This window comes from Varanus komodoensis, unplaced genomic scaffold (assembly GCF_004798865.1).
Source record: "Varanus komodoensis strain SLA01 unplaced genomic scaffold, ASM479886v1 scaffold91, whole genome shotgun sequence".
Lineage (NCBI taxonomy): Eukaryota > Metazoa > Chordata > Lepidosauria > Squamata > Varanidae > Varanus > Varanus komodoensis.
The window spans coordinates 992,296-1,018,304 of record NW_025336610.1 but is presented as its reverse complement, the minus strand read 5'-3'; the positions used below and the strand labels follow the sequence as shown (position 1 = coordinate 1,018,304).

Below are 26,009 nucleotides of genomic sequence, written 5' to 3'. Positions count from 1 at the left end.
AGCAAGGAGAGCAGGGCCATCGTAAGACGGTGCCCCACCTTTCCCAGGGCCGGCGCCCGTCTGGGACGGAGTCTCGGGGGACCGCGCACCTGAGGCTGTGGCTGCCAAGCACTTCGCCACGGGGCCACCGCGCCAGAGGCCCTCCCCCAAGCCAGCGCAGCCCCCAACACGCGCGGGCGAGAGCGCAGCAGGCGAGGCTTGGGACCGGCAGGGACCTCCTCTGCACCCAGGGCTCTTCAGAGGCTCATGGGCCGGGGCCTCACCGGGCTCTGGAAGAAGGACCCTGCCAGCCTCCTTCCCCAGCTCCCTCCGCTCCGAATCGGCGCCAGTGAGGTGGCCCTCTGCCAAAGCCACGCCTTGGCTCTTGGATGCCGCAGAGGCGGCGGCAAGGAAGCACCGGAGGCGGTCGTTGTTCTTGTTAATGCTATTATCCTGGCAAGTCAGCCACACAGAGCAGCTTTGCATGAGCGGGATGGACTCGGGGCGCTCCCCCCGATGCCCCGCACGCCGCAGGCGGGGGGCACCCAGCGCGCCCGCCCTGGTACTCCCAGGCAGCAGCTGGGCAACGCCGCCACTCGCCCGCCCGCTTCCCCATGCCCAGAGGTGTCTGTGCAGCGGCCGGCCGGCCGGCATCTCCGCCCCCCTTGTAATCCGGCTACGCTTCGGCAAAGGCTACCGGGCCTCCCGAAAGGGCGAGGAAGACGGACGGAAGCCGAGCAGTGCAGGCCGCTGGCCGTGGAAGGAGGCGGCGGCGGAGGGTCTCTCCCTGCCGGCACACTTGGCCTCGCCAGACGCTGGGCGCGCGCGCTCCACCTCTCCCTCCTCCGTCCGCCGGCACCCGCAACACGTCCCCATTCCTCTCGGTTTGTCCAGCACGGTGTGTCCGTTTTGGGCAGGGCTCGGGCGGAAGGAAAGGCTCCGAGCTGACCCCATGAGTGCTCGAGGGACCTCGCTGCAGGCCTCGCGCCAGGGAGGGCCCCGGGGCCCCTCAGAGTCAGCAGAGACGCAGAGTCGGCAGTCTGTGGGTCTGGAGACCACGCCTCCCGGGACTCCGGGGTCCAGGCTCAACCCGGCCGGGCGGGGAAGCGGGCAGCTGCTGGTTAGCGCTTGCGTCCGGCTCAGGACACTCCCCTCCCCGCAGAGATGTGGGCCCCATCGGCCGGCGGGCCCCTCCGGAAGCCGTTCCAGTCTGCAGGGCCGCGGTCTCCTTGGCCGTTCCAGTTGCGTGGCTTGTCCGGGAGCCACGTCCCAAAAGCCGTGCCGTGTTTCCGAGAACCCCCCTCCCCGCCCCGCTGGAGCTGCCGGGCACCTCCTGATCTGGAGTCCAACTCCGCTCCCGGCCTTTGTCAACGAACCTGCAGACGGAAAGCAGAGCGAGCTGAACCGGGCGGGACGCGAGCAGGGGGAGGCCCTGCCCGAGCGGGGTGCTCCAAGGAGACTTGGGGTGCAGCTCAGGCATGGGGGCAAAGCCGGCCCCTGCAGCCCCCCGGGAGGCCCACCCAGGTGCTGGCTCCACCCCTCTTCCCCACCACCAGCTCTAGCGTGCGCTCCCGGCCTTCCTGCATCCCCAGCACCCGCTTCGTAAGATGCAAACGCCACAGCCATTCCTACAGACTGCCGATTAGCCCTCCCGTGTCCTGCATGCCCCCCGCCCCCACTGGCTCCCCGGCAGCCAGGCCCCCCCCCCCGGGTTCCCAAATACTCCGGGGCCGAACTGCAGGCACAGCACTGCAGCCACGCTGCCCCTGGGAAGGCCTTCAAAAAAGAACGCAACCACGTCGCTTCTTCCAGCCCCGGAAAGGGCCGCAGGACCACTGGCAGCTCAGGCCCAGGGAGACGGTTACCTGGCGTGCACGCTCCCAATTTCATACCTCCCGAAGAAGCTGCAGAGAAAGAGGAGGCAGAGTCAAGAGAAAGGAGCCGCATTCTTTGGCAGTGCTTCTAGTCCTCACGCACAGGACAGGAGGTTCCCTTGGGCATGTTAAGGAAACAACCCCAGCCCGCAGGATCGCTTTCCTGGCCGCCTCCTGCTCAAGGACCAGACCATCTCCATGCCAGAGTGACGCTCAAGCCACCGCCGGCTTCCTGCAGGGCAGGGGCTGGGAAGCAGAAGGTGGGGTGCAAGCCCCACCGGTTGGAAGGGGGCAATGCCCCTGCCCCTTCCAGGCTCTGCAGCCTGACTAAGCCTCAGTCCCGGGGCGGGACAGGCCCCCCCTGGACCCTGCAGCACCGGCTGTCCTCGGCGCAGCCCAGGGCACTGTGCAAGATGGGCCTGGTACCAGGATGCAGAAGACAAGGCCCCACAAGCCCACGGTCCTGGGACCCAACCGGGGGCCCTCTGTGTGCAGGGCTGCAACTTCCGTGAAGACCCAGAGCCGTGGTGGCGGACCCCTTCTGTCGGCTCGCGAGCCAAGTCACCCAGGATTCAACCCAGCAGCCAAGCATTGGATGACAGCGCACAGAGGGGCCATGCGCATGCTCAGAAAGGAGGAGCGGCGCCAGGCGATGACGTCACGAGCCGTGACTCATTAGCAACGACTGGGCCGAGCTTTCGCATGACCAGTCAGTGTGCTGCCGTATATTTCCTTGGACTGGCTGTGAGTTGTTTTCCCTAAACTAAAACCTCAGTTTTCAGGTTTTAGTGCAGTGTTGGCACTTTGCGATAAATAAGTGGGTTTTGGGTTGCGGTTTGGGCACTTGGTCTGTAAAAGGTTCACAATGACTGGGTTAGGATTCAAAAAGCAAGGTGTCCTGGCATGATTTTGATGGTTGGAATCTGTTTAGAAGGGCCAGAAATGATGAGCTGTGCAGAAAAAGCTACTCAAGAAAGGCTTTTTCAAAATCGCATCATTCTCAATTGAACCTTAGCCCTGTATTAGGGTTAGGGGTGTGCACCAGGGTAGGGTTAGGGTTACAAAAACATGGTGTCATGGAGTATTTTTGATGGTTGGAATGTGTTTGGAATGGGCAGAAATGTTGACCTGCGCAGAAAAAGCTACTCAAGGAAGGTTTTTTTTTTTAAATATCATTCTTTTCAGTGGAACTTTAGCCCTATGTTAGGGTTAGGGGAGTGCACCAGGGTAGGGTTCGGGTTAGAAAAACGAGGTGTCCCAGCATGGTTTCGATGGTTGGAATGGCTTAGGATGGGCAGAAAGGATGAGCTGTGCAGGAAAAGCTACTCAAGTGAGGCTTTTCCAAAATCTCCCGCAGAAAGTGGCCAGGAACCCAGGATGCAAACTCACGCCTTTAGCAGCGGAAGGCAAACAGAACGCCTAGGAAGCCCCCCATGGCAGAAGGGGGAGCAGACTGAGCCCTGGGGGAGCCTCCAGGGTTTGGACTGCAGCACCCCCGAGCCCCAGCCTGGGATTCTGGAAGCTGCAGCCCAAGCTCTGGGAGGGCCCCAGGGTGTCTGCCTCTGCCTGGCCAGGGCCCCACAGCAGCTGCCCCCACATGCACGGATCCTGACCGCCTGGTCAGCGCCGCGGCGGAGGATGCAGGGCGAGACGCGAGCTGCCCCAGCAGCCTCCGCTCCCACCAGCCCTGGGAGCCGTCGCCCAAACTCCCGAGGGCGGAGGAAGGCTGCCCTGAAGGGGGGGGCCAGACGCCGCCTGCCAACACGGCGAGTCCTGGCTCCGGCAGGTCGTCCCGCCTTTCGCCGGCAGACGGCGCCACTCGCGGCCCCCGCCCTCGGCTTCGCAGCCAGAGCCCAGGGCCCGCCCGCCCGGCCCACCACAGGCGAGGCTCCGGCCCCACTCACCGCCACAGGGTCAGCCGCGAAGGCCGCCACGCTGTTCCTCATTTCGTTCTCGGTGCCTCGCAGCGGGATGAGCGAGAGGTTCCCCAGCCGGGAATCCTGCTGAGTCCGGGATGCCCGAACCTTGGAAGACTCCGAAGGCCAAATGTTGCCATCGTGCTGGGAAAGCAAGAGGAGAGGCTGTGAAGGAGAAGCCACGGGGGCCAAGGACATCCCCCTCGGACGGCCCTTGCTGAGCCCGTCTCAGCGCCCCGTCGCTGCTGTCTCCCGACCCCCTTCCTTCTCACGCTCCTCCTCCGTCTCTTTGTAGGCCGCCTTTCCATGGAAAACCGTCCCAAAGCAGCTCAGGCCAACGTCACTTACTTCCCCAGTCAAAATATGGAAACATTTTGAAGAAACAATCACCCACAAATCAGAACAGTTTAAATATTGATGCACACAAAAGCATCTCTTGGTAACAAACAGGAGAATCAAGCAGCCCGAGGATAACGAGGCCCAAGTCGAACGAGCAACTGCCCGGCACCGACTGGCTTCCCTGCCTTCCAGCCCGGCGCTCCCTCACAGGAGCTCCTGCCCTGCAGCGGCTGCTCGGACGCCCTCGCTCGGGCAGGATTTGAACCCCAGCCCCGGAGAGCGGTGATGCTGAGGGGGCTGCAGAATCCGCAGGCCAGCGTGCAGCTTCTTGTGCCCGAGCCCGGAGGAAGTGGGGAAGAGGGCGACCGACGGCCCAGGGGCTGCACGAGGTGGGGGAAAGCATCCCACGGGGGCTCGGGACCCCCCCCCCCCCCCGTCCAGCCCAACGGTTACCTGCACAAAGAGGAAGGTGGCGAACCAGGCCCGCAGCTCCATCTGAGTGTCACAGCAGAGATACCTGGCAAGGAGACCAGCGCGGGGAGGCGGGATCAGCGCCAGCAGGTTCCAGAAGAGCCGCCCGCCCGCCCGCCCGCCCGCCCTCTGCTTCCCCTGCAGCACGGCTGCCTGCCAGGCAGGAGAGGCTGTTAACACGAAAGCCAGCTCAGGCAGAAATCCCCGGGTGGGCACAGAACATGACAAGACACGGACGGCTTGCGGCAGGCGGCTTGGCTCGCTCGCTTCCCATCAGCGCTGCCTCGTCGGGCGCCTTGTGGCCAGCAGGAACTGCCCCGGGGGCAGGCGTGTGCGGCCAGGGGCCTCGGGAGGAGGCAGAGCTCCCCGGGAGTGGGGCCCGAGCCGGAGCCAGGACAGCCACGGATGGCCCAGTGGCTCTGGGGGCACAGGACTCCCGGCCGCAATCGATCGCGGCGGGCCCTGCGGAAAGCCTCTGGCCCGAGGGGGGGTGAGGACTGCCCTGGAACCACCCCCCCGCCTCATGCCCGCCAAACAGGCGCTTTGGATCAGCTCCAGGTCGCCCGGCCAGCATGGCCACTGGCCAGGGACGCTGGGGGCCTGAGTCCCACGTCGTGGGGTGATGCCAGGCTGGGGCAGGCTGCTGACACTGAGGAACGGACGGGGCGCCCCCCCCCCCGCACCCCAGCCCAGCCCAGCCCAGCGCCATGCGCCACAGCTGTCCCGCGGCTCCTCCGTCATCACGCGGGCTGGGCAGGGGCCGAGCCAGTGCCCGGGGTCAGGAATGGGCAGGAGGTGGAAGCCAAGTGGCCGCCCGACGGCGACTCTGTGGGGGGGGCACTCTGGTCCAGGGGCGAAGGCGGGCCCTGTGCTAGCCAAGGGGTGCTCCCCGGAACGCGTGGGCTCGCCGCTTTGGGGCGATCCCGGACCGCTCCGCCGCAGCAGGGGGGGGGGGCGGCAGTAAGGGCGCCTTGAGTCTGGCAAGCCCCTGCCCACCGAGCCCGCTGGGCGCCCCTCTTCCCGCCTCATCGCGCCCCGGAGCTCGCCCAGGCCTCCCTGACCGACGGAGCTGCAGGCGAGCGCACACGCCTCGTTCCCAGCAGGAGGGTGTCGACCTGCCCCAGCCCCTCTGCTTTTGCTCAGGGGAGCCCCACTCTTCGAGGCTTCTGCAGGAAACACCAGTGCTGCCCCGATTTCTCCTGACCGGGACGCTCACGAGCACGGATGCGCATCCGTGCACCGGGCCGGAGTTCCGGCCTCTGCGTAGGCGTGTGAGCCACACACCTGGCGTCCTTGCCAGGAGGACCCCGGCCCCCCACCGCCATCGGCCCCAATCCGTACGCGAGACGGCGGCTGTGCCTGTACGCGGCCGCAGCTCCAACCGCTCTGGCCCTCCCGCCGGCCTGCGCAGAGCCTTACCACTGCTGCTTCTCCACCCTCTCGTTCTCGAAGAAGACCGTGAACCCCCAGCTGCGAGAGAGGAGCACAGGCGCGTCTCAGGCAGGGCAGCGCAGCGCAGCGCACGGCACTCTGGGCCCCACCGGCGCGCCAGGGGCGTCTCTGTGCGCACACATGTGCAGGCGTGCGTGTTGCTACGGGGAAATGGCTGGGGCCAGTCTGCCCTCCGGAGCCAGGAAAACTTGGACGGTGGGGAGGGGCCAGGGGGCTGGAGGGGCGCAGGAGCGGCAAGCATGCCCTCCAGGGGCCCTCACTCTCGCTCGCTCGCACGGCCCCCGATGGCCGCGCAGCAGAGTGAATGGCTCCACCCTGCTGGAATTACCGGCTGCGTTCCACCCGGCAGGGCCAGAAGCCGAAAGCTAAAAAGCCGCGGCAGCATCGTGCCATCCAGGGGAACGCCGGGGGGGGGGGGGCTGTGGCAGCAAAGCGCAGCGCGCATGACGTCCGGGAGGCGGCCCGAGGGCGAGCAACCCCCGGGCTCTTCGGCCAGGGCCCAGGCCCCCAGGCCCACTGAGAAGGGGCCGCGACAGACTGGCGGGCGGGTTGTGCCTCCCCAGGAGAACGGCTGGGGGCGAGCCCCAGGGCACCGGGCGGCCTGCCCGCTGGAATGGCGCGCCTCGAGCCCGGCACAGCCCCGCGCCCTCGCCCGCAGTCCACACTGTCCGGCGGCAAGCCCCAGACCGTGTGGGGGAGCACGAGGATGCCCCTCCAATCCCGCCCCACGGGGCCCCCACTGGCACCCCAGTGCGCTCTCCGCCGTGGCCCTCGGGCTAACCGGGCTGGAGGAGGCGAGGCCGGCGGCAGCTGAAGCCCCTCAGCTGGCAGCCTGCGGCTCTGCTGCCCCGAGGCCTCCCAGGAGAGGAGCGGTGTCTGGGCACGGACCGGGCGCCCGCGTTGCCTTGAGCCGCTCTGCCCCCTGGCGGCCGAAGGTGGGCACGCTTGCGGAGGAAGCCCTGGGCCCTGCGCCCAAGCAAGGGGGGCAAAGGCAGCGGGGGCCGGACCCAGGGGGTCCCCCCAGACTTCAGGGAGCAGCCCCCCCACAGCGGAGGGAGAGCCGGTGGAACCGGTGCGGCAGCAAGGAAGAAAACCGAGGGAAGCCCTCCCCTGCCCGGAGCCCAACGAGGAGCGTCGGCCCGGCCAACGGCGCCTGCACTCCGGGGAGGCCCCGCCACGTTCGGGGCACAGAAGGGACCCCCCCCGGCATAATGGGGAAGAAGCGCTGTAAATGCGCCCCCCAAAATGCACGCTTGCTGAGCAGGCGCTCCCGGGCTTGCAGTTAATCATAATTCGTTACGGGGCTGCTCCGTTTTATTCTTTGGGTAGTGCTTTCATTCTGATAAAATGGCTGAAATTGTTCTTGATGGTGCATTTTACACTGTGATTTCCATAGTATCACACGTGAGCCACTTGGGGATTTAGCGGTGCGATCCTGCACATGTTTAGACAGGAAAGAGGCCCTCCAGGCTGGGCCGGCGAGAGGCTGCGGGATTTTCATGGCTCTGGAGAGGCCTGGGGCGGCACTCCTGCCGGGCCAGGCAGCGCGAACAAGAGCCAAGCAAGCTGCGTGGCTCCGGAGCGCCATGAGGACTCTGCCCACCGGAGGGCGGCCTGCAGCGCTCTGCACGAGCACGCATGACCAGAGCCAGGCCCGCAGGCGCACTGCGCACTCCCCGTGGAAAAAGACAACGCGGCACCACCCGTTCGGAGAGGAGGCAGCCTCCGCTGCACCCCAGCATGAGTTCCTGCTCAAGGAGGGGCTCCTCCCAGTGCAGATCGAGGACTCATGCAGGAACGCACGGGCAGAGAGCTTCCCCTCCCCCCAGGCGATGTAAATTCAGGTAATGCCACGCACGGCATTCCGGGCCACGGCAGCCCAGCGGAAGAGGCCCGGCCGCCGGAGCTCCGCCCAGGGCAGCTCACCAGCTCGGGGGACGGACTTTCTTCTTGATGCCCAAGTAGATCTTCAGGTTCTTCACGGGCCACTCCTTCTCCGGTTTGTGGCTCTGGAGAGGCGAGAGGATGCAGTCGGGCAAGGCAAAGCCGTCTCCTGATCCGGGGGTGCGGACGGCCCCCGTCTGCTTTGTCCGGGGCGCCAAACGGCCTCCATCCCCCAGGCAGCTCAGGCAACCCCCCACCCAGGGAGGGCCCCCCAGCACTCCGAGCACAGTGCCACGGCCGGGGGGGGGTGGGCGGAGAGCTGCGGCCACGTACCCGGACCTCCTTGTAGAGGCGCAGGCAGCTGCTGTTCAGGATGAAGTAGCGGTCGTGGAAGCCGGTGCTCAGCCCCAGGCCCAGCACGTTCTTCTCCTCGCGGAACTTCATCATCCCGTGCTTGCTGTCGCCCACCCTGCTGGCTGGGGGGCAACGGGCAGGTTGGGGGCCGGCGGCACGGGGAGCGTGCTGCCGCCCGACCACCCGGCGGGCTCCCCTGCTCAGCGCCATCCGGCCCGGCCCCCGCGAAGGGCTCCCGGCACCCCTGGCCAACACGGCCGGCACACCCGGGGGGTGGCCGCTGCGGGCACCCCCCTCCCACGCCGCCCACGAGCCACCGGCACGGAGAGCGAGCCCCGCTTCCCTCCGGCCGCGCGGGGACTCGGGCCCAAGCCGGCTTCCAGCCCAGCCGCCCGGGGACCGCCCGGGGCGGGGGCGGGGGGGGGGACATGCCTGCGCCTGCGCCACCCACCTAGGTACAGCAGCATGTTCTCCATGGAGAGCTGTCTCTTCACCACCAGGTAGCTGTCCTTGCCCAGGCTGTGCATGATGGGGAGCACCTTCTCGTGGTAGTGCAGCGGCCGCTCTGCGGGCGAGCAGGGAGGGGGCCGGGAAGCAGGCGGGCCAGGGCAGCCGGGCCCCCCGAGGCCGGGCCCCCACCCCCAACGCTGCAGGGCTGGCCTCGGGTGCAGCGGGAGGGTCCCCGGCAGCAGCCCCCGACAAGGGCCTGCTCCACCCACCCACTGCGAAAAGGGAGCAGCGGCGGGCTGGGCCTCGATGGGGGCCCAGCCAGGGGGGCCCCGGCGCAGGAGGCGGGGGCGGGCCCCGGGGCGCTGGGGGCCCCTCTGAGGGTGCGGATGCCGCTCCACCGGCCGCGGACCTGATGGGGGGCCGGCGGGGAGGGCGCCTGCGTGGGGCTCGCCCCGGCCCTGCTCCGCAGCCACTCACCCGCCTCCTCCCGCTCGTTAACTTCGAAGCAGCTCCAGAAGTCCTTCTCCTTCATGACGATTTTCCTCCGGTCCAGGATCTCGAAGGTCAGCTCCTCCGCCGTCATGGTGGCAGGGATCTGGGGGGGGGGCGGACGCGAATCGTGAGCCCCACCCCAAGGGCTTCCCCGCGAGGTTTGGCGTGGATGGGGAGAGGTGGGTTTGGGGAGATTCCTGAACTGGGCCTTGGGGTGGGGGGGGGAGCTTTGCCTCCCCTCTGCTGCTACAGGCACAGTCCCGCCCCACCCGGTGCCCTCACTGGACTACAGCTCCCATCGTCCCTCAGCCAGCCATGCTGAGGGGATTCGTAGTCCCACACCTCGCCAGGCCAGGAAGGGCTGCTCGGGACCTTCCTCCACCTGCCCCCATGTTCGGGGCACCTGTCCGTCCCAGGGGAGGCTGCGAGGCTGCCCACGGCCGGGCTCTGGGAGGCGAGAATGCCCCCCGGAGCCCCCCACACACACACACACCTTGATGTGCTGCTCGGCTTCCGTCTTCTTCTCCTCCAGGTACACCGTGCAGATGAAGTCCCCAGCTGGCTGCGGGGGAGAGCGGAGAGAGTGACGGGCGCACGGGGGGGGCGCACGGGTGGGGGCCGCCCAGGGGGGGGCAGGGACCCACCTGCATCCCGCCGGAGGAGACCACGCTGCGCATCTTCATGATGGCTTGGATCTCCTCGTGCTGCTTGCGCATCTCCTCCTCGTCCACCTGCAGCCGGAGTGGGGAAGGGCCCCGGGGGCAAGTCACGCACGGCCGAGGTGCCACGCGGCCACGGCGCCCTCCGGCCCCCCCGCCAGCGCTCCCCCCCCCGGGACGGAGACTCGAGGTCGAGCGGGGCAGCCGGGGAAGGGGGGCGTGTGGGGCGGCTCGGCCACAGCTCTCCATCGATGTGCCGGCCGCTCCGGGCGCCGTTTCGCAGGACAGACGTGCAGGGGCTCTCCTTGCCCCTGTGCCCCGATTCTGGCCCTGCCACCGCGGGCCCCCTCCCCACCCCGTGCGCCTTCCCCGAAGGGCTGAGGGCCCCCGGCCAAACCTACGCTGAAGATGTCCCGGTAGTGCCCGATCAGGTCCTCCACCACGCGCCCGGCCTTGTAGTCCTTGCCGTCCGTCTGGAAGAGCGTCGGCCCGAAGACGATGGCCAGGTTGTGGGTGCTCATCTGGTTCAGGTCGGAGGCGCCCTGGACCCTGCAAGGGAGCCGTGCCTGCCCGTCAGCCTGCCCGCCCGCCCGCCCGCCTCCCCGGCCGAGGGGCGCGCTTCGGGCAGGGTCTGGGGGCGCCACGCTGGCCCGGGCCTCGCAGGGGCAGGCCCGGGGAGGCCCGGGGAGGCCAGGTGGCAGTGGCGGGAGCCCCTCGCCCTCCCGGGCCTTACCGGTACAGGTGGTTGATGAGAGCCTTCAGGGTGGCCCGGTTGACGGGCGGCAGGCGGTCCAGGAGGTCCCGGTACCGGCTGACCTTCTCCACGCTGTCCTCCAGGGCTGCCGGGTGAGAGCGCACAGGCCGGGAGGGTCACGCGGGCCCCCATCTGCAGCCGTGCCTCCAGGGGAAAGCGCCGCTGCCGTGAGCCCCCCCCGGGGGAAAAGGACAGGGGCCCCCCCACGGCTCCGAGCTGCAACCTGGGACAGGTCCAGCAAGCCCCGGGGCCCCCTCCCGCTTTGGGGGAAGGGGGCTGCAGAGGGTGGGGAGCAGGCACGCGTCCCGGAAGAGGAACCGGCGGGGGCTGCCTGGGTTAGCGCCTTCCCCAGCCAGGGGCCTTCCAGATGTGCCAGGCTGCCGCCAGCTGTGCTGCCTGGAGGCTCCGCTCGGAGTCGGAGGCGCGTAGAAATGCAGCAATAAACCAGTCGAGGGCCTTGCGTCTGGGGAGCACCGTGTTGGGGAAGGCTGGGCAGCCATACCCAGCCCAAGACGCCCGGCGGGCTACTTCCCGGGAGCGGCTGTTTGCGGGGAAGCGTCTGCACATGGTTGATTTTTAAAGGGCTAACGGGAAACGCCCGGGAGCCTCCACGGCACGGGGCGGGAGGCAGCTCTCCGGAAGGCCCAGACCCCGAGTGTGGCCGGCAGCCGATCGGGCTGCTCCCGCAGGGCCTGCCCCCCCCCCCGGCCGGCCGGCCCCCGCCCTGGCGCACACGGGACCGGGAGGAGGGCTCGGCAGCGAAGCCCCCGCTGGGCCCCGGGCGAGCGGAGGTGGAGGGGCCCCGCAGCGCCTCACCGGGAATTTTCAGCCAGGCCTGGGCGTGTTCCTGGGTGAAGAGCCCGTCCCCGATGCCGCGGAAGAACCTCTTGAGCGTGTTCGCCACGTCGTCCACCTGGTGCTCCCCTTCCCGGAGCCGGACGCTGCGCGCGTCCCTCCGCAGCACCTCCAGCAGGCCGGTGGTCTTGGAGTTCTGCCCGCTCTTCCGGTAGATCCCCTCGGAGGTGAGGCCTGCGGGAGGAGCGGCGGCATCGAGGCGGCTGGACGGGGCCAGGGGCAGCGCCGTGGAGGGGCGCTCGGAGGCTGGGCGGGGAGCCTCCCGCCTGGGGCTGAATCTCCCCCAGGGGGCAGATCCGGAAGGCCGCCCTTCGCGCCCTTTCCTCCGGCCGCAGGTGATGCCCCGGCCTTCGCCCACAGCGCTCCCCATTCCAAGAGGCTGGCGTGGCCACGGCTCCCTGTCGGGCAGCACAGGAGCTTCCGGGTGAAACAGGCAGGTGCTTCTCTTTCGTTTTGGCCGGTCCCTTTGCCTTCCGCTTCCCCCACGCCCAGAACGTGGCCCCGGGGAGCAGCTGCGACACTGAGTTAGGCCTCCCGATGGAACAAGCCCTGCTCCCGCCGCCCCGCAGCCCCCCAACTGGGGCACATGAACATGCTCCTGATTGTCAGCGGTCAGTTGCTGGCTGCGCTCGCCCTGCAGGGACCCCACGGGGAGAAAGCGGAGGGCTGCCCCCTCCTCCCCTGGGCCCACCCCCAAGGGGCCGCGCAGAGGAGGCGGGGAGCTGCCGGGCGCCACCTCAGCCCCGTGGCCCTCCCAGCTCGGGGCGGGCGGCACGGACGGGCAGCTGCAGCTCTCCAGACGCCCTCCCGGCCCCCCCCGGAGATGCCAGCAGGGGCCCGCCTTGGGCCCTCCGCAGACCAGGCGGGTGGCTCTGCCAGGGCCACGTGGCCCCTGCCCACGTACCGCACTGCGTGATGTAATCGATGCACCTGTCCACGATGACGGGGATGTCCGTGTCCGTGAGCTGCTGTTCGGACAAGGTGTCCCCAGAGCTGCCGGCAGCCTTCTGGATGGCGCTGACCCACCCCAGGAAGTCCAGTTTCCTCTCGCCTTGGATGTACAGCGTCCTGGGGAAGGGAACCGGGGCAGGGAAGCAGGAGCTGGCCGCATCAGGGGGCTCCCGAAGCGGGGAGCTTGGGGTGCCCCTGGACCCCAGACTGTCGCTCGTTCTGCAGGCGGCCCCAGTGGCCAGCAGCGCCGTCTATTGGCTTCGGCCGATTTTCCAGCTACGTCCCTCCTTGGAGGAGCGGAGCGTGGCCACAGTCATCCGTGCGCTGGCAACCTCTCGCCTGGATGCCTGTAATGCGCGCTGCATGGGCCGCCTTGAAGACAGTCCGGGCACTTCAACTGATCCAAAGCACAGCAGTGCGGCCACTGACAAGGACTGGTCCCAGGGAGCGCATCACGCCGGCCCCCCGCCAGCTTCACTGGTTGCCTGTTCCTGCCCAGGCCCAATCCAAAGCGCTTACGCTTCGCCCAAAGCCCTGAATGGCGCGGGACCAGGATACAGAAACAAAGAAAGAGAGCGAGGCGGAAGGGGCATCCCGGGCCATCTAGACTGACCCCCGGCTCCAGCCGGATCCACTCATGACATGCCTGTCTCGATACATCCCCACCAGACTCCTTAGCTCCTCAATGGAGGCCCTTCTTGTGACCACCCCCCCATGAAGTAAGGGGGGAATTGGTAAGAAAAAGGCCTTTCTCATAGTCGCCCCCGTCTCTGGAACTCCCTTCCTGAAGAAGTCTGACTGGCACCCTCATTATTCTGCTTCTGCCACCAAGTAAAGACTTTTTAATTTAGTATGTGCTTTCCCCTGCTGGTTTTATTGCTGGCTTTATTGCTGTTCATATTAGCCTCCTGTTTCACACCTTACATTAGTTGGTTTTTATGTGGTCTTGGAGGATGTTGCGTTATTTTCTGACAGCTACGTTAAGTTGTTGTTTCTGCATTTGTGACCCAGAGAGCTCCGGGCTATGGGGTGACATGAAAACGCACTAAATAAATAGTAAACTTTGAGGCTGGGCCAAAAGTCATGCTTCCGGTCTCCAAATCACCAGGGCGCCCTCACCCCGGCTCCTTTTCTGTCTCAACTCGCGCAAGTGTGCACTTCCTTTCTGAGAAGTCGAAACTTCCTCGTCTCATAAGGAGACGGAACTTCACAAGGTGCTGCTGCTGCTGCAGCTGTGAGCTCAGATGCATTTCAGAGTACTTGGTGAGCAGGAAAGATCTGGAAGGCAAGGTCCCAGTCCTCCCACTGCACGAACACCAACTGGCGAAAGAGCAGGGGAAGCCAGCTCCTGGTTCTCCTCATCCCGACCCCAAGCCTGCGCTTACCTTCTCCTCTCCACCAGCACGAGGACCTCGTTATCCCCCTGGATGGCTGCAAAGCAAAAACCGCAGGCGTCACCGCGTGGCCCTGCGGGGCCTGGCAGGGGGCTCTCGCCCAGAAGCAAGCCCCCGAGTCCAGCGGGACCTGCTCTCCGGGCAGTGGCTGTGGGGGCCGACGGCAGCAGGCGGAGAGAGGCTGGGGTGCCCGCGGACTCACTGACACTGCCCGACGCAGAGGGCTCCGCGGGCCGCCGATCGGGGAAGCAGCTTCTCCGGGCGGCGGGAGAAGGGCAGCCTCAGAGGGGGCCGGCCAGCTAGTCTGGAGCATCCTCTTCTGCCGCTCCAGCCAGCAAGGAGGGCCGCCACTCTGCCAGGGTGCGGGCTGTCTGCTTACGTGCGCACAGGTTTGCACCTTCTGCTGAACAATCCGCGGGGGGCAACTCTAAATCGGTGCCGGAGCTCTCGGGACACGCCCCCCTGTTCAGGTGCAGCCCCTTAGACCACGGTAAGGCGCATCGGGGCTGCGAACATGAGGCACTCCTTCAGGGGAGACGGGGGGGGGGATGTTGAGCATACACGCCCCCCTGGATGCCAGGAACTCTCGCAGGAAGTGGAGGATGGGACGTGGGTGCGCTGACAAGGTGTGAGATGCGCTTGCTGGAGGTGCAGAGCACACGGCCGGCTTGCTGCCTCCCTGGACGCAACCCCGGCCGAAGGACCCCCTGCCCGGGCCTTGTTACTCGGGGGAAACGCCGTGCAGGGTGCTTCCAGGACGAGAGCAGCCCAGCCTGCCGCAGGGCCAGCCGGGAGAGAGCCAGGACCGGAGCGCGCCCCCCGCCCGGCCCCCGCGCCACTCACAGAGCTCCTGCAGCTTCTGGAGGTGCACGGCCTCCTCCTTCTCGCTGCCCTCCAGGCAGGCGTAGAGCGTGGACTGCGCCAGGGCGAACCAGCCCTCCTTGGCCTGCCCCAGGCTCAGCCCGCCCTTGCACTGCAGCCGCCCCAGCCGCTCGAAGTCGTGGCTCAGCAGCCCCTCGGCGGCCGGCGGGACCAAGGACTGCAAGAGAGACCACGCAGGCTCTGAGGCGGGGGCACTCCTCCACCCGGCCCACCCGCAAGGAGGGAAAGCCCCGGGCCGAGACTCGGCCCCTTCGTCCGCTCCGCAGCAGGAACGGTCCCTCCGCCCTCGCTCGGACGCCTCGCCCAGGAGCCGGCCACCTGCGGCCCCCACCTCACGCCTCCCGCTGCCCCCGCCCATGGTGGGCTGCCCCACCCCCGCACTGCCCCTCTGCACAGGGCAGCCCACCCAGCCCCTGCCCTCATCCCCTTCACCCTCCCGCCTCCAGCGCTCGACCGGGCACTGCCCGCCGGCCACCCGGCCGGGCGCCACACAAGACCAGTCCAGGTGCCACGGGGGGATCTGGGGATCGGGTCAGCAGCCCAGCAGCCGGGGAGGAGGGGCCGAGTGCGGAGAGTCCCCCGGGGTGGCCCCCACCCCTCCAAGGCCCTCACCTTCGCCAGGCATGTGACCCACTCCTTGGTCGCCTCGGGGCTGTCCAGCCCGAAGAGGTAGAGCCGCTCCGCTTCGATGTACACCTCAAACGTGCTGGCAAACCTGCGGGGAGGGGAGGGGAGGGGAGGGGAGGGGAGGCATGTCTCTGAGCCCGTGGCTCCCCTGGACTCGGCCACCGCAGCCCTTTATGCACCGGACACCACGCTGGCTCAGCTGGGGCAGGACGCAGCAGCCCGGCCTTTGGCGCCCGGGAGCCATCGGGGCACCTGGCCCGTTCCGCTCCGGCTGTCGATCTGCTCCTGGCTGGGCTTCTGCTCTAGTGGGCCACCCTTGCCTTCCCTGCTGTGCAGGGCCTGGGACTCCAGCGCCCCGATCCCCACCCGGGAGCCCCCAAGACACCCCGAGGGGGGCCGTGTGGACTTTTTCCGGAACACCGACGCTCGCCCAGCCCGACTCGCTTCTCTCTGCGAAGTCCTTCCTCAGGCGCACTCCGCCGCCTGGGAGCTTTGTGCTTAACGGCCCAACTCCGTGGCCTGCGGGGGCCTTGGGACCCTCGTGGGCTGTTCGGAGGGAAGACGGAGGGTCTCTGGGTGAGCCCCTGCAGCCTGGCATTATTTTAACCTGGCACATTTGGACTGGCCTTGGCCCCCGGACCTGCTGGGAGGCCGACCCCAAGAGCGTTTCCAAGGCAGAAGTCAGCCCTCGGACTGAAAGGCGCCCGGGGCAAGCCGACGCTGGGAAGGCCAGCTCACGCGAGCTCAGGGGGCTTCCTGCCCGCTTCCCCTCCCATCCCACAAACGGAAGGAGGGCAAGGCAGGCAGGCAGGACCGGTCTGGCAGGTGAGCCGTGGCTCATGCGTTAAAAACAACACCAGGGGCATCGGCGCAAACTGCAGCCTTCCGGCTTGACTCGCGCAAGACGTGCTCGCGGTGCGCAGCCCTCAGTGCCCAAGCTGCGCCAGGGCGGTCCGTGCGGATGCGAAAAGGAGCAAAGCACGGCCTGCCTGAGAAAGGGATGCCCGCCGGGGCAGGTGGAGGACCCAAACCCGGGGAGGCCGGATCAGGGCAGCCCATCAGATTCTCACCCCCCCCCCCCCCCCCCCCCGGCATGGGCAGTCATCACTGGCTGCAGGCAGCCTTGCCCAGCTGGAGGGACCGAGGCCCCAGATGGCGGAACTGGAGGCCGCTGTGCGCGCCGTGGGCACAGCGTGTTTCGTTCCCGGTGACGTTCATCCTGCTTTTCTATTCCACAATTAGCAATACAGCCGCTCTCTCTCTCCCTCTGTGTGTGTGCGTGTGTGTGCGTGCGTGCGTGCGTGTGTGTGTGCGTGTGTGTGGAGGGGGTGCATTCTCATGGAAAAGGAGGGGCCCACTCACCCGTGGGAGCCCGGCGGGTTGTTCGCGAGGCACACGATCTCCGCCATCTTCATCTCCCCGTTGGGCACCGTGCTGGCGTTGCTCTCGTAGTAGCTGAAGACCCCATCGTGCAGGGTGCACCAGCGGCGGCTGAACTCTGCGGGAAGCGGGCCGTGAGGGCACAGCGGGGCCTGCGGGACCGGGCCCAAGTCCACCCAGCCCAGCCCCCCGTTCAGGGGGCGGCAAGCCCGCTGCCCCCAGGACCCCCAGCAGAGGGGGCAAGACCGCCACCTGCCCGGCTCCTCAGCAAGCGGCACACGCAGGAGGCAGCGCCCTGCCAGCAAGCGACTGACCCCACTGCGCATGGGGCATGTGGCGGGAGATCGAAGGCCCAGCGCTGCAGGAGGAAGTGCAGTCCTCCCTCTGTGGGATGCACCTCTGTGCCCCATAAGGAGAGGTCTCTTTCCATCTGCGGTGAGCAGAACTGGGGCCTCAGCTTCACAGCCCTTCTGAGGAGGTCAGTGAGAAACATCTCACCTTTCGATCCTCTCAGGGAGGTTCCATGAATGCGGAGAGCAGGAGGCCTTGACCCGGCTCTGTGGTGAGCCAGCCGGCCAAAATGGCTTTTGGATCTACCTGAGTCTCTCTAGGCTGGATGTTTATGTATCTATGCAGATGGTTTCCTTGCGTATTCTGAAGGTTTTGACCTTTGCAAGCCATCTAAAATGCTTATACTACAGGGCAACTAGAAATTGGCTAGAGGAACGGGACTTCGCATAGATTTAAATGTTTTTAAGTTATCATAAATAGAAAAAAATGTGGGGACCAATGTTTCTGATGATTGATGTTGTTTTTAGTTTTCTTTTGTTTTAGGGTTATTTTGAATAAAACTTATTATATAAAAAAATAGAAATCTAATGACCGGACCAGACTGGATGGTAGAGGAGGGACCACTCTTTTTGCAAAATCCATCCCAGGAGAAGGTCCAGTTTCTTCCTGAATCAGCTCGGGGACATCAGGTTGGAATGGGTGGGTGGCGGAACAGCTGCAGTGTGACCCCCCCGCTGGCTGGGAACACTCTCCCAGCCACTCGGGGAAGGAAACGACTCCTTCTAAAATAGTAACAAAAAGCAGCCGCCTGGGTAGGGAGTGGTGAACGGGCAGCGTTTAATCTCGCCAAAATTCTCCGTGAACATCAAAATTCTCTGAACAAAGTGAACAGCAATTGAACATGAAAGTTACACAAACAATCCCCAAATTGGGGTAAATATCCAAAATTGCACAAATTTCCCTACAGACATAAAGTATGGGCGATTTCATTTTGTGCATTTTGAAATATGAGCACATTTTTAAATATGTATTTTGAACACATAAAGGCAAGTTCGGGAATCTCTGGGGAACGTCTTTGGAGAACATGTGCTCCAGTTGGGATCTGAGATGGCAAACAAAGCATTTCTGAGTGATTTGCAAACTCAAACAAAATTCTTATGCATCCCTAGCCAGGAGAAACAGGAAAAACTGGGAAACATCAGGGAACCTGAGGAATGAAAGTACAATCAAGCAAACTTTAAGCCAGTTTTCCACACGTCTGGGCTCCCTCAGGAGGGAGGGTGCTGGGACCTCTACAGGTAAGCACACACTCGACCCCAGAAAGGCCCCTGCAGGCCCCTCACGCCCACGGGCTCCTCGCCTCACCTTCCCGGGACTTGCGCTCGTGCACCGGCTTGGCCATGGAGGGGGTTTTGTACAGGAAGCCATTGTGGGCGACGGAAGGCAGGATGACAGAGTAGTGCTTCTCGACGCTGGTGCCGGCGTCCAGCTGAGGGGTCTCTGCGAACGCAAGCGACGGAGAGCGGGGTTGTGGGCTGAACTGGCGTCCAAGGGCCCAGGCAGCGAGCTGGCTGTGCGCAGACCCCTGGAAGTCTCCCGGTAAGGAAGCAAAGGCAGAGGAGACCAAACCACAGAAGGAAAGGAAAGGAAAGGAAAGGAAAGGAAAGGAAAGGAAAGGAAAGGGAAGGCCACCCGGGGGGGACCATTTCTTGGAGTCTAGAATGGCATCCCCACAACAAATATTGTTCACATCATCCCTTCACCACCCAACAGCCAGAGCTCCCTGGGCACTTTAAATCGTGCATAGAACAAGCAATGCATGCAAATATCACAAACCTTTTCCAAAACGCCCGCACTTTAAAGCAACTGGGAGGTGGAGCGGAGCAGACGGGTGGCAAGGTCAGGCAAGGCGAGGCGGAGCAGCGCTCAGCCAGCCAGGCGCAACCAGGCCGGAAGGGCGAGGGCCCCAGGCCCGGGGAGACACACAGGCCCCTCTGCGGGGGGTGCCACTTCGGGGGGCTGAGCCCTCCTGCGCAGCGGTGGCACGCCAGGGGCCTCTCGCCCCCCTCCTGGCTGCTTTCCGGTCGGAGGGCTGCCGCTCTGTCCCGCGTCTCCACTCAGACAGACCAAGCCCCGCTGCGGCCCGTGCAGGAGCTGAAGGGGAGGCCATGCCGGGCGGGTGCCCGTGCTGCTTGCTGGCCGGACCCGTTCCCTGCGCAGGCCCCGCTTCACGGCCTGCGCTTGCAGGGTCCCGCTCTCTCTGCCGTGGCGACGGCTGTGGCCGGACGAGCGTGATGCGGCCAGGCTCAAGCCCTCCCCGAGACCCCGCAGGCGCAGCCCCGAGGGGCCCTGCAAAGCACCGCCCGGCTTGCCTCAGCCTCTGGCCGTTCTCCAGCGCCTGCGGGTGAGCCAAAGGCCAGCCCGCGCGGAAGGAGCCCTGCCAGAGGGCGAGGCTCCTGGCTCGCCCGGCCGATCGGTTCCAGGCGCCCGGTTGCACAACGCGCGATTCCAGCCAGCATCCGCGCCGACATGCAGGGGAGAGGAAAGCCGGCGCGCTCTTTCCTGCGCAGCGCCAGCGATTCGGTGGGGACGGCTCCCCTGCGCCACCTCCTGGGTGCCGGGCGCTGCCTCTGGGGTGCCCGAGGTGCGGCCCTGTGCGCCTGGAGGCGGAGGAGGCCGGCGGCTCCCAGCACTGCGCCCCGGCGGCGCTCAAGCTTGGCGGCAGAGGCCTCTGTGCGCCCAGCCCTCCTCAGCTTGGTGCCCTCCAGAGCTTTTGCACTGCACCTCCCAGCTGCCTGGCGCACTGGTTACGCGGACTGTGGCTGACAGGAGGGGAAGTCCAAAAAATCTGGAGAGGGCCAGGTGTGGAACGGCAGGTGCACTTCATTTTCACCACACACAAGAAGCGAAAAGGCCAAACGCTCAGCAAGCGATCAAAATCAGCGCCGATGCAGAACGCTCAGCCAAGAAGTAAATGCGACGACGACAGAATAATTATTCGCTGGAAGCACCAGCAAAGAAAAGAGAAAGCAGTTGAGCATAACCCCAGGATACACCCAGACGTCCGAGCCTGGTGCTGCGAGGGCAACGGCCCAGGGGGACCCAAAGGGCCACCCCCAGGCGCCACGGCCCCCCACTGGGTCATTTCCTCAGTCCCCACCCGTCTGGCCCCATCTGGGCCACGCTGGCCAGGGATGGAGGAGCTTGGATCCAACACATCCGGACACCTCCTGCAGGGGGAGACTGCGTGAGAGAAGCCCTGGCCGGCTCTACCAGCCCCGAAGCCGAGGCACTCCCCGTCCCTCAAGTTGAGCAAGCCAGCGTCAATCAGCGAATGAGCCCAGGAGGCGCCCACTAACTGGGATGTCCCTGATTTGGGGGTCTTATCACGCTGGAGCAGCCAAACCAAGCAGCAGCACTGGGAGAGACGATGGGAACCTGATGTGTGCAAGGAGGCCATCAAAGCCTTCCCGGTGGCATTTACGGCTCTTTTCCAGCCTGCCCACCTTTGTTTTCCAGCCGGCTCGGATCAACTGCTGCCCCGTCTCTGGAAGGGAGAGGCCTCTGGGGCCCTCCCTGCCCGGAATCTGCGCCTCCCTCCCGCTCTCCAAAAAAGAAAAAGCGTGGGGAGAATCTGGCTCCGGCAGAGGAGAGCAAGACGGTCTCTTGTTGGGCTCTGAGCGCCGGCTGGGAAGGGCCGGCGAGGGCGCGGCTGCCTCTACACAAGCCGCTCGCCAGGACCGGTCCTGCTGGGACGCGATCTCCATGCTGGGGCGTTCCCGCCGCAGGAGCAACCAGGCCCGGCTCCTCAGCTCCCCGAAAGGCCTCGGGGCTTCCTAGAGCGGTTCAGCGTTCCCCACTCTGCCAGCACAGCTGGAGTAACCATTATGCCGTGGTCCAAAAGCCTCTTCCGGCCTCGGCTGGTGCGGGACCTTTCTGGAGACACCAGCAGCGCCTCGGCACCCCCTCGCCATGGTCCCGATCCCTGTGGCTGCCAGTTGAAGTGCAGCAAGGGGAAACTGGTCGCTTTTCATTACTAGGCAGAGCGAGCGAAGGAGGCCGGGAGGCGCGGCGGGTTTGTCTCCACCGTGGAAGCAGCTGCAGCAGCTCTCCGATCCAATCTGGTCCTTCCGTGCTGGAAGAAACATGCTGGGACAGAGCCACAGAGAGGTGCCCCCGGGCCAGTTCCTGCACGCAGCTCTGACCTGCTGCGCAAAGCAGCCCGGCAGCTTGGGGGAGCCTCGTTTCTGTTTGTTCATTGAGTTTACTGTAATTTTAAATCACCCAGCAAGCCAAATTCCTTGGGTGATGTGCCGCACGTGAAACACAAAAAGTCCAAACGCTAAGACTCAGGAAGCGTGCCGTGCGCTGCCAGAGCTTCCACAGGCGCACCCCGGCCGTGGCTCCTCCGGCGCCACTTCCCGCTTTCCAGCCTGGCTCGCTCCAGGAAGCCAGCCACGGGCCCCAGGAGAGCCCCGGCCAGTCGCACCGCCCGCGTGCGCTGCAACACCCGGGCAACGCGCTCCCGCAGTTCTCCGTTGGCCTGCGCTCGCGACAAAAGGGGCTGGAGGCCGCCGTGGGGCCTGCCGGACCCAAAGCAAGAGACCCACTTTCGGAAACCCTGGCTGACGCACGGAGCGCATGCATCTAAATTTTTAGAGGCTTTTTGCGAATGGGGCGGCATAGAAATGTTCCAAATAAGTAAATAAAATTGACAGCGGTGGCAGGAGGGGGGGCAGAACCTGGCAGCACACGGATGCGGGAAGGACGTTAGGGATGCGAGACTCTCCTCGCTGGCCGCCCTGAGCGGTCTGTGGCAAGGCGGCTGGGGAGAGGGAGAGCGGGTGCAGGCTCACGCCGGCCGGCCTGGTCGCGTCGCAGGCCAGAGGCCCCGCTTTACGCCGCGCCCCTGCCGCAAACTGTCCCAGACACCGCTCCCAGCCCGGTGCCCTCCAGATCCTTCAGAACACAGCTTCCATCAGCCCCAGGTGACAAGTTAGGGATTGTGGGGGTTGTAGTTCACCAGGTGGGAGAAGCATCCAACATTCTGGGGCAGCGCCAATTAAATGCCCAGCCCGGGTCCCATTCATCTCCACAGATCAACTTCACCCGCGGTCCAGCAGCTCTCTGGCAGGCCACTCGCTCTCCTCTCCACCCACGCTCCCCATAGGGGGGAATAATATTGCTGGCCTACCCTACAGGGCTGTTGCTCGACTACATGGCCACAGTATGTCCACATTCGGTATAAATGTAATGGATCACGACTGTTACTAAACCAGTCTGGAAAGGGACTCTTGCGCAAGGGAAAGCTGAATGACCCCCAACCTGGGTGCTTCTGCAGGGAGGGCTCCCAGCACCACCAAGAGACGGCACTCAGCGCCAATTCATTCTGCCCCTTCTTAGCATATGATCCGCAGTAGGCAAGAACACGAATGGGGGGGCATTATGAGGAAGAAACTGCTCCACCGCCCCCCCCAAGCAATCCTGGGCCCGAGGCAGGGCCTCAGGGCCTTCGCGGCTGCACCCAGCAGCACCTCCAGGCCCGAGCTGCCGCCAGCACACCGGCCCGCCGGCAGGGGCAGACGAGGCTCAGGAAGCGGCACACCTGCCCCACGCGGCCCACGGAAGGGACCCCCGGGCAGCTCCAGCCTCACGTAGGCCGGAAGAAAGGGTGTGGCGAAACCGGCTTTTCCTGCACGCGCTTCTGGCTCAGGTCGCGAGTGCCAAGCGCCGGCCCAGCGAGGCAGCCCCAAACGCACCCAAGACGACGCGCCCCGCAGGAGGGGCCGGTGGGGGGGGCAGCGGGAGACCACCCTCCTCTCCATTTTATTCTCACAACACCCCTGCGAGGTATGTTGGGCTGAGCCGCAGCGGCCAGACCACAGGCACCCGCGGCCAGGTGTCCCGGTTTCAGTCCAGCCCCCTCGCACCACCCCGCCGGAGCAGTCCCTCCGGGGAGCAGGCCCCCCACGCCTGGCTCAAAGCGGCACCGGCAGCCCTGTGGCACGCTCTGGAGGCCGCCCGGCTCCGTCCCGCAGCGACTGCGGCCGCCCCTCGCCGGGCTTGGCCCCAGGCCCCGGCGGCCCCGATCCGCTCGCAGCCCGGCGGAGCCGCACCATGCACCGGCTCGCCTGATTCTGGCCGCGGGCCCGGCCCCGCTCCCCGGCCGCCCCCGCGCCTCTTACCGGACGTCTTGTTGCGCAGCAGGAACTCCATCTGCAGCCGCTGGCCGGCCTGTTCCGCCAGGGCCACGGGGGACGGGTGGTCAGGGTCGCCCGAGAAGCAGCTCGCCTCAGCCCCGCAGAACAGCAGGGCGAGCGTCTCGGCCAGGTCGCTGGTGGTCACGGCCGCGCACAGAGCCTGGGGGCAACAGGAGGGTCAGGGGTGCCGGAGGCCTGGGCGGGGGAAGCCGGGGGCAGGCGAGGGGCGCTCCCCGTCACGGGGCCGCCATCCCTCCGCTCGGCGGAAGACGCGCGGGCGGCCAGGGGCACCCGGGAGGGCGGTCCGCCGGCTTCCAGGGCAGCAGGCGCTTCGGCCAGCGAGAGACGCCTGCGGAGCGAGGCCGCCGGGTGGAGTCGTGCAGCCGGGGAGGATGTGGCGGCCTCTTTAAGCAGCGAAAGAAAGGGGCAAGCCAGCCCACGGGTGGAATTCCAGCGTCTCCAGGCAGGCCGGCCAGTCACTGGCCCGACCGGAGGGCTGAGGGTGGGACCAGCAAGCGAGCAGCCCCAGCCCCGGAGGGGAGGCGAGGGGAGGCGAGGCGAGGGGAGGTGCTCGCTTGGCACTGCTGGGGCCCAGCCGCTCTCGGCAAAAGAAAACACAGGCACAGGGGAAGGCCGGCCGGCCGGGGAGCCTTCCTCCCCCCGCTCTGCCTGGAGCAAAGCAAGCGCCTGCTGCCCCTGCCTCTCGAAGCTGCTCTCTGGGCAAAGTCGAGGACATGGGGGGGCTGTGCGGGGGGGAGAAGGGCCTCGCCCCAGGCCATCTACCCCAGGCCACCGAGGGTCTCGGCTCCTGACTCCCAGCAGAGCAGAGCGAGCTGCCCGGCCGGTCTCAGACAAGCAGCCGAGCCCCCCGGAGCGAGGGAACAGGGGGAGCAAACCGGAGTGTGGTGGAGGGGTTCAGCGGGGGAGTCCCCAGCATTCCCCCCTTCTTCTCTCTTCTTTATTTCACCTTTATTCCTCCCCTGCCCCCCGCACACACACACACGGCTTTCCTCCTTGTAACACCCCCCCACGAACACCGACCCGGCAGGGCCGGGTTGCAAACCTTCAGTGAAGACATTCGGGAGCGCCCGTCGCCACCGCAGCCCCCCAAGGCAGACCCACCACGGCTGCCCGGGCAGCGCACCAAGCAGCCCCCACGGGGTGGCGGCCTGCAACAACCATGCGCAGGTTGCCTTCCACCTGAGAGCAACACGTCGTGCGCTTGCAAAAGCTGCAAGGTCGCAGCCCTCTCGGAAGAAAAGCTGGGAGCGCGGGGGCAGCGGGTGTCCCCCCGCCTGACAGTAAAAGAAAAGGAAGAGTTCTGGATAGAGTAGGGGAGCTGCAACAGGTAAGTGCAGGTCAGAAGCAAGACAAGCACCAGCAAGCGGATGCAGCCCAGCTCAGGGAGCCCAGGTCCCACTGGGATGCCGGGAAGCACTTCCTGGCAGTCGGGACCCCGAGGGGGTGGAGTGGGCTTCCACGGGGGGTCGTTGAGGCCCCATCGGTGCGGGCGTTCAAGGATAGGCTGGACATGCACATGGTGGGCATGTCGTGGGCGGAGCCGGCTGGAGCCGGAGGTCAGACTAGATGGCCCGGGAGACCCCTTCTGACTCACTCTGTTTCTATGTTTCTAAAACCCCAGAGCTTTCAGGGACGCCTGAAGCGTGGCTTCCAGATTGAGAGAGGTATTGCCGTCACTCTACACGACTCTGGTGTGCCCGCAACTGGAGTATTGTGCTCAGTTTTGGGCCCCTCATTACAGGAAGGATATAGCCAGGTTGGAGTCAGTGCAGCGAAGGGCCACAAGGTTGGTGGCCGGTTTGCAGGGGATGCCGTATGAGGCGAGACTGAGGGAACTGGGCCTCTTCAGCCTGGAGAGGAGGAGACTCAGAGGGGATCTGTTGGCGACATGCAGGTACGTGAGGGGGTGTCACATGGAGGTGGGGAGAGACCTGTTCTCCCCTGCAGAGGAAGGCAGGAAGTGCTCCAACGGAGCAAAGCTCAGGGAGCCAAGGTTCAATTTGGATGCCAGGAAGCACTTCCTGACAGTCGGGACCCCGAGGGGGTGGAATGGGCTCCCCCGGGAGGTCATTGAGGCCCCATCGGTGTGGGTGTTCAAGGACAGGTGGGACGTCCAGATGGTGGGCATGTTGTGAGTGGAGCCGGCTGGAGCCGGGGGTCAGACTAGATGGCCCGGGAGACCCCTTCTGTCTCGCTCTGTTTCTATGTTTCTAAGCTGAGCTGAAGCAGAAGACGAGGACCGTGAGGAAAGGGGAAATGAGGAAACTCGCTGGAACAGGGTGACAGCGAGACGCAGGAGACCCAGGAAGCACTCTGCGCCTGTGGAAGCAGTGGGACACTTGAACCGCTTCGAGTTGCTTGAGGGAGGGACTGTGAAAGAGCTACACAACACACTGTGTAGCTCTGAGAAACAGGCAAACGGTCCACCGAGAAAGGAGAGGCACCAAAGTTTGCAACAAGGAAAGGAGACAAGCGATAGTTGTGGGAGATGCCCTGTTGCGTGAGGTGGAGACGTGTGCGTGCCGCGACGACCCAGAGAACCGCCAAGCATGTGGTCTCCCTGGCGCCACGATTAAAGATATCGCCAACGAGTTCACACAACTCATGCAACCCACTGACACTGCCAAATACCCCTCCCTCCTCTTCCACGTGGGAGCCGACGACACCGCCAGGAGACGCTTCGCTGAAACAGCATCAGCCCTCGAAGCTCTGAGGGGAAAATCAAAAGCACCGGGGCCCAGAGCGTCTCCTCCTCAGCCCTCCCGGTATGTGGAGGAGGAACCG

General features: G+C 65.8%; 1 protein-coding gene across 3 annotated transcripts in view; it reads right to left on the bottom strand.

Moving 5' to 3' along the window:
- Positions 1-409: 409 nt before the first annotated feature.
- Positions 410-26,009, bottom strand: part of ARAP1 (ArfGAP with RhoGAP domain, ankyrin repeat and PH domain 1) — an 86,071-nt gene continuing 60,471 nt past the window's right edge. For all 3 annotated transcript variants that reach the window (XM_044418543.1, XM_044418542.1, XM_044418544.1), the window contains exons 14-34: positions 23,190-23,364; positions 18,370-18,504; positions 16,696-16,831; positions 15,319-15,421; positions 14,668-14,863; positions 13,816-13,861; positions 12,384-12,547; positions 11,441-11,653; positions 10,604-10,709; positions 10,272-10,419; positions 9,856-9,942; positions 9,705-9,773; positions 9,197-9,314; positions 8,721-8,834; positions 8,249-8,391; positions 7,958-8,040; positions 5,999-6,049; positions 4,562-4,625; positions 3,758-3,913; positions 1,845-1,883; positions 410-1,355 (exon numbers count right to left, since the gene is read on the bottom strand). In XM_044418543.1, coding sequence (XP_044274478.1) covers positions 1,866-1,883; positions 3,758-3,913; positions 4,562-4,625; positions 5,999-6,049; positions 7,958-8,040; positions 8,249-8,391; positions 8,721-8,834; positions 9,197-9,314; positions 9,705-9,773; positions 9,856-9,942; positions 10,272-10,419; positions 10,604-10,709; positions 11,441-11,653; positions 12,384-12,547; positions 13,816-13,861; positions 14,668-14,863; positions 15,319-15,421; positions 16,696-16,831; positions 18,370-18,504; positions 23,190-23,364 — 2,325 coding nt within the window. In that variant the 3' untranslated portion in view covers positions 410-1,355; positions 1,845-1,865. The remainder of the gene's footprint in view (positions 1,356-1,844; positions 1,884-3,757; positions 3,914-4,561; positions 4,626-5,998; positions 6,050-7,957; positions 8,041-8,248; positions 8,392-8,720; positions 8,835-9,196; positions 9,315-9,704; positions 9,774-9,855; positions 9,943-10,271; positions 10,420-10,603; positions 10,710-11,440; positions 11,654-12,383; positions 12,548-13,815; positions 13,862-14,667; positions 14,864-15,318; positions 15,422-16,695; positions 16,832-18,369; positions 18,505-23,189; positions 23,365-26,009) is intronic.